This window comes from Gekko japonicus, unplaced genomic scaffold, assembly GCF_001447785.1.
Source record: "Gekko japonicus isolate JY-2015 unplaced genomic scaffold, Gekko_japonicus_V1.1 scaffold144, whole genome shotgun sequence".
Classification (NCBI taxonomy): Eukaryota; Metazoa; Chordata; class Lepidosauria; order Squamata; family Gekkonidae; genus Gekko; species Gekko japonicus.
In genome coordinates this window covers 396038-405866 of record NW_015162478.1, presented here as the reverse complement: position 1 = coordinate 405866, position 9829 = coordinate 396038, and the positions used below count along the sequence as shown (strand labels likewise).

General features: G+C 47.9%; 2 protein-coding genes across 2 annotated transcripts in view; both read left to right on the top strand.

Moving 5' to 3' along the window:
- The window catches only part of LOC107105776 (dipeptidase 2-like), a 62085-nt gene extending 59417 nt beyond the window's left edge, over window positions 1-2668 (top strand). The window contains exons 9-10 of the mRNA XM_015405800.1: window positions 1845-2129; window positions 2594-2668. Of these exons, the coding sequence (XP_015261286.1) occupies window positions 1845-2129; window positions 2594-2668 (360 nt within the window). The remainder of the gene's footprint in view (window positions 1-1844; window positions 2130-2593) is intronic.
- A 5638-nt stretch (window positions 2669-8306) lies between these two features.
- Window positions 8307-9829, top strand: part of LOC107105775 (galanin receptor type 1-like) — a 34994-nt gene continuing 33471 nt past the window's right edge. The window contains exon 1 of the mRNA XM_015405799.1: window positions 8307-9008. Coding sequence (XP_015261285.1) covers window positions 8307-9008 — 702 coding nt within the window. The remainder of the gene's footprint in view (window positions 9009-9829) is intronic.

The window sequence follows — 9829 nt, the reverse complement described above, 5'->3', positions numbered from 1 at the left end:
CAGCTGGAAGAATGGGTGGTACAGTGGTAGCAAGTATGGGGGGGGGGGGAATTGGAAGCAATGGACTCTCCTAGAAGCCCCGGGACCTGGCAGCTGCCCCACCTGTGGGTATGCAGATGCCAGCCCTGCCCAGGTCTGTGCGCTCATTTTCACAGATAAGGTCACCTGTCCTGGAAGGAAGCACAACTCTCTGACAAAGCTTTCATAACCTTTCTTGTGGGCCTCCCATAAACTTTCTCAAGTCTCCTCAGCACGAGTGACTAGCGACAGTGGAGAAAACACTTGTCCGCTTGCTTTTTAAAATCTGTCGCCACAAACATGCATGATTTAAGATCCAAATGACATCAACATTTCAGAGCCAGAAATCGTCAAAAAAGCTAGCATACCAAAGACAATTTGCATAAATGAAACTGCACAACATTACTGATAATTGACATGTGGATTAATAATTCATAGAGTTTCTGCAACCCAGAACACTGGTTGCTGCGAGTCCTTTATTAGGAAGTGGCACACACCAGTTCTCCGAATAAATAATAAATATACACAGGAAGGCCCTGAAAAATGGTTTACGTGCACTGGCACGTAAATCTGTACGTGGTTCACTCTCAAATTACTGGCAAGTGTTCACCTCTCCTGACTTATGGCGACCCTCTAGGGTTTTCAAGGCAAGAGGCATTCAGGGGAGGTTTGCCGTGGCCTGCCTCTACAGTGTGATCTGGGACTTCTTTGGTGGTCTCCCATCCAAGGACTAACCAAGGCTGACACTACTTAGATTCTCAAGATCTAATAAGAACAGGCTAGCCTGGCCTAGGGTCTCCATCTTTTTCTTTTCTGTGAAGCATATCTAAGAATCCTCATAGCCCTCCAAAATCTTTGCCTCCCGTTCCCTTCACTTTAGGGTTGCCAGGTCTGGGTTGGAAAATACCTGGAGACTTTGGGGGTGGATCCAGGAGAGGGTGGGGTTTGGGGAGGGGAGGGGCCTCAGCATGGTACAATGCCATAGAGTCCACCCTTCAAAGCAGCCATTTTCTCCAGGGGAGCTGATCTCTGTCAGCTGGAGATTGGTTGTAAAAGCGGGAGATCTCCAGGCCCCACCTGGAGGATGGCAACCTTACTTCACTTCCTGGTTACACTAGTATCCCGCCTATCCCTCCCATACACCTTATCTGTTGTAAAGATTATCTTTTGTAAAGAACCACATTTGTTTCTGTACTGAGCTTGCCAACCTACAGGTGGTGGCTGGAGATCTCCCAGAGTCACAACTGGTCTCTAGACAGCAGAGATTAGTTCCCCTGGAGAAAAGTTTTGCATTACCCAGGTAGACTGCTGGGCTTGAAACTCCTACTATAGTCAAGAGAACTGTTCTTTTCTTTCTTTTTCAAAAATCAATTCCATTCCACAAAGGAAACCCTGCTGTCTCTAAAGAGCTATTGTTGTTTATAGAATCATAGAATCATAAAGTTGGAAGGGACCTCCAGGGTCATCTAGTCCATCCTCGTGCACAATGCCCCAAAATTCAAAACTACCCCCCACACCCCCAATGACCCCTGCTTCATGCCCCGAAGATGGCAAAAAAAAACCCCAACCCTCTAGGATCTCCACCAAACTGGCCTGGAGAAAATTGCTTCCTGACCCCAAAGCGGTGATTGGCATTTCCCTGCGCATGTAAGAAAGAGCCACAAGAACTAAACAGTGATGCAACCCTTCCAGCCCTCCCTCTCTGCCTAAATGCACAGAATCAGCATGGCTGTCAGACGGCCATCTAGCCCAGGGGTGTCGAACTCATTTGCTATGAGGGCTGGATCTGACATAAATGAGACCTCCTTCCCCGCCCCCGGACACAGCGTGAAGTACCAGCCAAAGTAGCAGCTCTTGTTTCCTGCTCGGGCTCGGCGCCGCCTACCCCCCGCTGCCGCATCATAAAGCCGGCTGCCTGCCCGGAGAGGAGGCTCCAGCCCCAGCGCAACGCAGCGGCAGCAGTGGCTGTTTCGAGCTCGGGCTGGACAGCGCCTCCCTCCTCGCAGAGCAAGCAGCTCCCACAAGCGCGCCTAAATTGGCACCGCCTCCTGCGAGCCCAAGCCGGGCGCTTCCCTATTTGGGCGTGGATTACCAGTTCACCCGACAGTCAAGTATTTCCATTGCCTGTTCTGGGAAAATACTAGAAAAATACCGGACATTTAAATTTCCCAGACAGCCAGTGAAAACACCAGACTGTCCCCGGGTACCTGGCAACCCTACCTATGGGGCCAGGAGTTCTCCTACGATGACAGCAGATCTACGGACTACAGAGACCAGTCCCCCTGGAGTAGAGTTGCCAGCTCTCGGGGTCAGGAAAAACCTGGAGATTTGGGGGGTGGAGCCTGAGGAGGGCGGGGTTTGGGCATAATGCCAGAGAGTCCGACTTCTGAAGTGCCCATTTTCTCCAGGTGAACTGATCTCTGTCACCTGGAGATTTGTTGTAATAGCAGGAGATCTCCAGCCGCCACCTGAAGGTTGGCAACCCTGCCCTGGAGGAAATGCTCATTTTAGTGGGCGAACTCTGTGGCATCCTTCCCTCTGAGCTCCTCCCTCATTTCCCCAAATTCTTCCCCAGGCACTGCCCTCGGATTGCAAAGAATTTCCCAGTGGCCGCCTAAGATTTTCTTTGAAGAGCAAAGTGGAGGAATGATTTTTCAAACTGGGAAATAGTGATCGCAGCAGGGTCTGGCCATGCCCAGCACTAGTCCTTTGTGCAGTAATCCTTGAGTTAAACAGAACACCACTTTGTTGGAAACAACTGCCGCTGATGTTTTGTTGGAGGCACACCAATGTACAATTTCTTTTTCTGAAAAACAAATTTCTCGAGGGACAGAAAATATCTGTCTAGCCAGAACACAATGAAACAAAGAGCTGAGGGGGGAAAGCCAGTCTGTGTGTATCAGAGAGACCTTTGTTCAGAACAGAATCTATTAGATCTCTGTCCTTGCTTCTGATGGCAACTGAAAGCCAGGCCTCTGGGCAATCCAGAAGCTTCCTGAATGGTGAAATATGGTAAATAGCAGTGCTGGTTTGTTGAAAAGTTCCAAACACCATGGTAGCATAGCATTGCCAACCTCCAGGTGAAGCCTAGAGATCTCCCAGAACTGCAACTGCTCACCAGACAACAGAGATCAGTTGCCCTGGAAGGAATGGCTGCTTTGGAGGGTGGACTCCATGGCATTATAATCCACTGAGGATGGTCCCTCCCCTCCCAAACTCCACCCTCCCCAGGCTCCACCCCTAAATCCCCAGGAATTTCCCAGTCCAGTTCTACGATACCCTACAACACAGACCGAGGTTTGGGGGGAGCATGTGGGGAGCGGGGCGATGCTGGTCGGAGTCCCCCACAAGGCAAGAGAGGGCGGGCTCGAGGGAGAGACAGAGGACCCCTACCATTCCATCTCAATGTTCACGCCGGGGTTATAGATCAGATCGGGACCGATACACCACATCCCGAGGCTTCAGGAATTAAAGGGATAAAGACAGACAGACAATGAGATTAGAGAAAACACATGTATTAGAGAAACAGATGAGGAGCTTGGAGGATAGATAGCACCTGGGAAGAAGGGAAGGTGAAAACAGTTGATTGTAACTGACAATAAAAGAAGGAAACTGTGAACACTGAGGAGGATGGAGAGCAGAGAGAATGAAACACAGAGAGAAGGGCGGTATGCTGCTCAGAGCGAAGTTTGGAGTGTGCTGAAACACCCAATGCGCTGGGTCTGAGGTGTTGGTTTCCGGATTTAGTGAATCTTCACAACGGCGACCGGTTCCCCGGCGTCTGGCAGGGAGCAGGATCTTGACACACAATATCTTTTTATTAACACCAGCCAATATATTATGCATAAGTGAACTGGCTTTAGAATTCCCCACAACTCTTGATTTGGCTGATGTTCCATTCAAAAATGGGGGGGGGGAGAGAGAGAAACATCTCAGGGAATGAGGGAGAAACCCTTAATTTGCAGCTTGCAAAATCTTAAAATGGAGGACAGGACTCAGTTGGATTAGCTAGGAGCAAAACAGGTTTCAAGATGCATCGAAGGTTACTGGGACACAGAGAACAAAAAGAACTGCCCACATCCTTTGAGACTATAAAACCGATCAGTGCATCTGGCAAATGCTAAATTAAAGGGTTTCAGATGAGCTGTTCTGCACCTCTCCAAAATACTCTTTGCCCCACAACGGACGGCGGGGGGGGCGGGGAATGGATCACCAGATCACATCGTTTTAAGTCAGTACCCAAATGGTTCTTAGCTGCAGTGAAAATTGCAGTATGTCGTAGCATAATCAGCTGCATTAACCACAACTGTAACAAGCTACTCTTCTAACAAGATCATCTACTTGCTCTGCCAGAACACTTCCAGAGGCAGAATGTAGGGGACTTCCTAATGCTCTGCATTTCCCACTTCCAAGTTTCAAATACAGTTTTCTACAATGAGGAGAGAGTGCTAGAGATTTATAGTGCAATCCTAAAACAGGTCTATCTCAGAATCCTACTCAAGTCTACTCAATGGAGTTTACTACCAGGAAAGTATTTTTAGGGTTATAATCAAAGTCATTTTTATGTCTTCTTTCTCCCAGCCTTCGTTCTCTTCGTTCTTCTTGGTATTCTCATGGTAGAATACCCAATAACCATCAGCAAAGTTATCTCAAAATAAAAACTAGCAACCATTAACACCAATCAACAGCAATAAAACAATCAAAAACATAAAAGCTGCTGCAGTTGAATGTTAAAATTCAATAAAGCAAATAGAATAGCTGATGTGCAAATGCTGGCAGCAGGTTACGATTAACCAGACTAAACATATTGTTTGAAGACAGACAGATGTGTTAGTCTCTAAAGCAGCATTTCAAAAGAAACAGGTTGTCCCAGCTCAAAAACTGGTTCCACTATTTCAAAAGTTACTTTGCAGTCCAGGATTGCTAAATTCTTGCTGCGGGTGGGAGATCTCCTGCCCCCAGGAGCTGTTGCCCACCAGCACTCCAGTTGCTGGCAGAAGAAATTAAAAAACACCTGTCAGCAATGCCATGATGTCACTTCCAGGGGAAACACATAAGTGATGTTAGTCCTCTCTAGGAATCTCTGGAAACCCTGTGGTAAAACCATAGCATTTCCAACAATTCTGAGAAAGGACATCACAGACAGTGCCCCCTCCTACACCCCAGTCTTCAGCAGGTTGCCAGGCATGGTCTGGCAACTTCAGCCCATTCTATATTTTGCAGACGTATGCATTATCACAGTGCTCCATGATGGATGCCATAGATAGTGTCATTTGGTGATCTTGCCCTCTTCCCTCCCTTTGTTTCTTCTTTCTTTCCCGCTGAGCAGCCTGTGTCTATTTTCTTCTTATTTGTCAATCTATGGTTGTCCCATCCTGTCACATTATTATATCTTTTGATGCTGGCCCAGCCCAAGGTCTTGAGGGAAGAGGCAAAATCACTTGCTAATACTGTACTCCTGTGATGGCACATGTTCAAAAATAAACAAATATTTTATTTAACTTGGAGGGGGAAAGGTCAGATGGAATCAGTGGTAGGATGTATGAGGTGAACCAATAATAAAAACTGAGGTAACTTTGTAATCACACTAAATCCAGCTAATATGTACCCAACAAGTAAGTATTTTGATTTTCAACAAGATCTTTGAAACTTTGAGGAGAGAGGCTTTCTTTTCGGTTTCTGCTTTAACTTGCAAGCAAAGGTTTCTAAGCTCCACTGACACTTCATGTTTAGAAGCCAGGAACATACAACCAAGTTCCTAAAATCCTTCTCTATACACAGACCAGGGATCACTCCTCTTTTAAGAGTCATCTCCCTTTTCACTGAGCAAGGATTACTTCCCTTGACTAGAAGCTCTGTCCCTTTTCGGCTTGAATAGGGATCTTCCATGATCCTCTTACTCCTCTTGCCTCCTTCCCAGTCCTCAGTCAGTGCTAAACTGAATCTACTACTGTCAGTTCCCAACTATCATTTCTTAACTGATACTCTCCACAGAATTCTGTTTGAACAGCCTCAGAGGTTCTCAGATTCTGTGAGGCATTAACCCCTGACAGTCTACCACACACCCATTAATATGTTTCCTGGCAACCACTTCTCTCTTCCTCAAAGCATCCTACTCAAAACAAAGAATTAGTCTTAGCTTTTCTCTCTCTCATCAGAGGAGACGGTACTTCAGAAGAGCCATGAGGGCTCTAAGTCTGCAGACAGCAGCCACTCAAAAACAGTTGCCTCCATTATTGGAAGGCGGAAAGCTGACTCATAACTTCCCAACATTTGATCATTGGCCCCAGTACCATAAGGCAACCATTCTATGCCTTAAGGGCAAGCGTTTTGCAGTGGCGTTCATTGCCTTTTCTCAAAAATTCCAAAAGTCCCCACAGGCTCAGCAAGGTTGAGGACCTTGATTAGCTAGTAGCCATCAGCTATCGAAAGACACTAAGCAAACGCCTCCAGCTAGAAAGCAATACAAAAATCTTGGGAGAAAGCGTTTCCCCATTTATCAGCAGGATACCGGCAAAACTATGAACAGACTTGATTAGCCTCCGTTATCAGGACTTAAATTCTACACAGGGGGCACGCTTCAGATTCCACCTCTGTCTTCTTGTTTAATCTAAATGCTTCTGTTCAGATGATTCTTTCCAAGGAAGTGTCTTGGACAAGAAAGGTAACAAATAGATTTGCCAGCCTCCACGTGGTAAAAATAAGATAAGCTCATGGAAGAAAACCACTGTTCTATGACTTAATTGTACTTTTTATAATATTTATAATGCAAATTTCTTATATTACACAGCAATCATCCTTATGTAAAGTACATGCCATAAACATAGGCAAAGCCAGTAGATAATGATGTGAGTACAATACAAAATCTTGATGCAAATATTCTTGACACTGTTCCGGCTGTGTTCCTGGAATGTTTTCTCTTCAAGGCATCTTGATAGAGCCATGAAGTGGAAAAGCAGACTAAAAAGTCTTCGTTTTTCAAGCTCCTAAATAGCATTTATCACTCCGTTTGAAAACGTGTGAATCCAAGGAATACAAGAGATAAAGAGAACACGCTTTCCTAGGATTAACAAGTGGTTTCGGATATCTTTATCAACTCTCTCTCTCTGTTTGGGCTCATCACCAATCTCTTGACGGAACACTGCAGGAATGACAATAATGTGGATCAAGGCAACATCTCTCTAATGTCTTCCCAAACCTTTGTTTCCCACGTTGTCTTCCACATTATTGTGATTCCAGCTCACCTGGAGAAATGGCCTCTTTGGTGGGGGGAAATGGCACTATGCCCCCCAGCCCCCAGCCCCGCCCTCCTGAGTCTCCACCTCCCAAATCTCCAGGTATTTTCCAACCTGGAGCCAGCAACCGTAACAAACCTTCCCTTTGCACAGATCTCCCCCCCCCCTCGTGAAAGCAAAAAGTGATCACTTTTAAACTGCATCTCTTTCCTGCCCTTCCTTTCAAGGAAGTTGTAGAACCCACACAAAGAGCTTCAGGATCGCCTCATTATTGCCCTGTCTCCTCTTCGAGGCTCACATTTCTTTAGGTTCCCGAGCACAGCCTCCTCCCCTCGCGATCTACAGCACTGCCACACATTATACTTTTTCTTCGCCTTTTGTGTCTTACGCACAGGGACATGCTGTGTTAATGCCGGCAGGAAAGCCATTTAAAAATGCCGAGGAGAAAGCCAAGGAGAGCCATTTAACCCGCGGACATTGTACAATTGCAATGCCAGAGGTTTTTAATGGGGCGGGATGGGAGCGAGAGAACGGGCTGGTGTGTGAAAACGCCCCCTTCATGTCTCCTCTGCGCTCTCCCCACCCTCTGGCTACAGAACGGGAGAAGGAGGGGCTGGATACAGCTACGGAGGCTGCTGCTGCTGCTGCCTTCATTCAAGCTCACAAGCTTTATCAGCGGCTCCTCGGAAGCAGACTTAAATCAACAGCCTCTCTAGCATCAGGGGTTGGTAAGACCACCATCCTGCTGCCAACCTGTGGATTCCAGGGGACAGAGAGTGGCGGAGAGCAACTCCAGGCAACAACACCAAGCTGCCTGGACACACAGGCTTTTGAGGGGACACCTACTTTGACCACCACACTGGAGAAGGTATCTGGAGAGACAGCTTCCGGAATCCAACAGGTCTCCAACCTGGAGGAGGAGCAGTCTTTGGCACCAGGACCCAGAACTCCAAAACCTCCAGACAAACTCCACAGACTTATCATTTACTGGGAGAGTCCAGTGGGAAATAAGATCATCTCCTCCCAGGAGGTCCCATGAAGTGACCCACCTCCATGGAGAAGGCGTCGCTGTCCCTCATGACCAACACCACCAGCTCCAACATTGACCCTAAGGTTAAGCAGACCAATGCTTCGTCCTGTCTGCCAGACTCATCCAGAGGTGGCCCAGAGACGGTCATCGTACCGGTGCTGTTTGGGTTGATCTTCCTCCTGGGCATGGTGGGAAACACGCTGGTGTTGGTGGTCCTAGGGCGCCTCCGTCCAGGAAGGCGGCCCTCGCGCAGTGCCACCAACATCTTCATCCTCAACCTGAGCATCGCTGACTTCTCCTTCCTGATCTTCTGCGTCCCCTTCCAGGCGACCATCTACTCCCTGCCAGAGTGGGTCTTTGGTGCTTTCTTCTGCAAGTGGGTGCACTACCTGGCTATGGCCACCATGCTGGTCAGCATATTCACCCTGGTGGCCATGTCAGTGGACAGATACATCGCTGTGGTGCACGCCAAGCGCTCCCTGTGCATCCGCAGCAAGCGCAATGCCACCATGGGCGTGGCCGTCATCTGGGTCCTCTCCCTGCTCTTTGCCATCCCCGTGGCTCAGCACCAGGCCCTTGTGAGCGGGCACTTCCAGGCACCAAACAGCTCCTTCTGCTGGGAACAGTGGGCTGGCAATTCCGTGGCCAAGCAGATCTACAAGGTTACCATCCTGGTGGTGGGCTACCTGCTGCCCCTGATGCTCATCACTTGTTGTTATGCCAAGGTGGGTGATGGAGCGAGAGATGATGGCAGAGGACGGGAGCAGGTGGAGGTTGGGACCCAGGGACTCTTGTCATGGCTTACTTTAAGCTAGTGGTTCTCAGATTGCATGTCAGGACCAAAAAGTGAGCCACAACTTTCACAAGGAGGGGCTGCAGCTCAGTGGTAGAAAATCTGCTTTGCATGCAGAAGTTCCCAGGTTCAGTCTTCAACATCTCAGGTAGCAGGTGATTTGGAAGGCCTTGACCTGAGACCCTGGAGAGCCCCTGCCAGTCAAAGTAGATGAGACGGACAAAAGGTCTGACTTAGTATAAGCTTCATGCATTCAAGACTTTTGGGGAAAGGGTTGTAGCTTAGTAACACAGTTCATGCAGGCGATTTCTAGTTTCAGTCCCTGGCACCTCCAGTTAAAAGGCTCAGGTGGTTGTTGATGCGAAAGACTTCTGCCTAAGACCCTGGAGAACAAGGGTTGTCCAAGAAGACAATGCTGACCTTGATAGGTTGATGGTCTCACTTGGTAGAGGGAAGTTTCACATGTTCATGAGGCCAAGAGGGAAGTTAGCGGATCTGAGAGAGAAGTGTTTGCAAGGCTGGGTGGAAATGTTGACTTTGCTTCTGCATCATTTGCAAGACGGCCATGAAATGACCCTGTTGCTCAGTAATGCTGCATGGCGAAACAAACAGTCAATGGTAAACTTGTTCAGAAATGACTGATATGAGATTCTTGCATTTTATGTTGGGAAAGTCACATGGAGCCACTTTGCAAGAGGGTCCCGAAAATTAACCTAGGTATAGAAGTGGAGTCCTACTTCAAAAGTGTGAGGA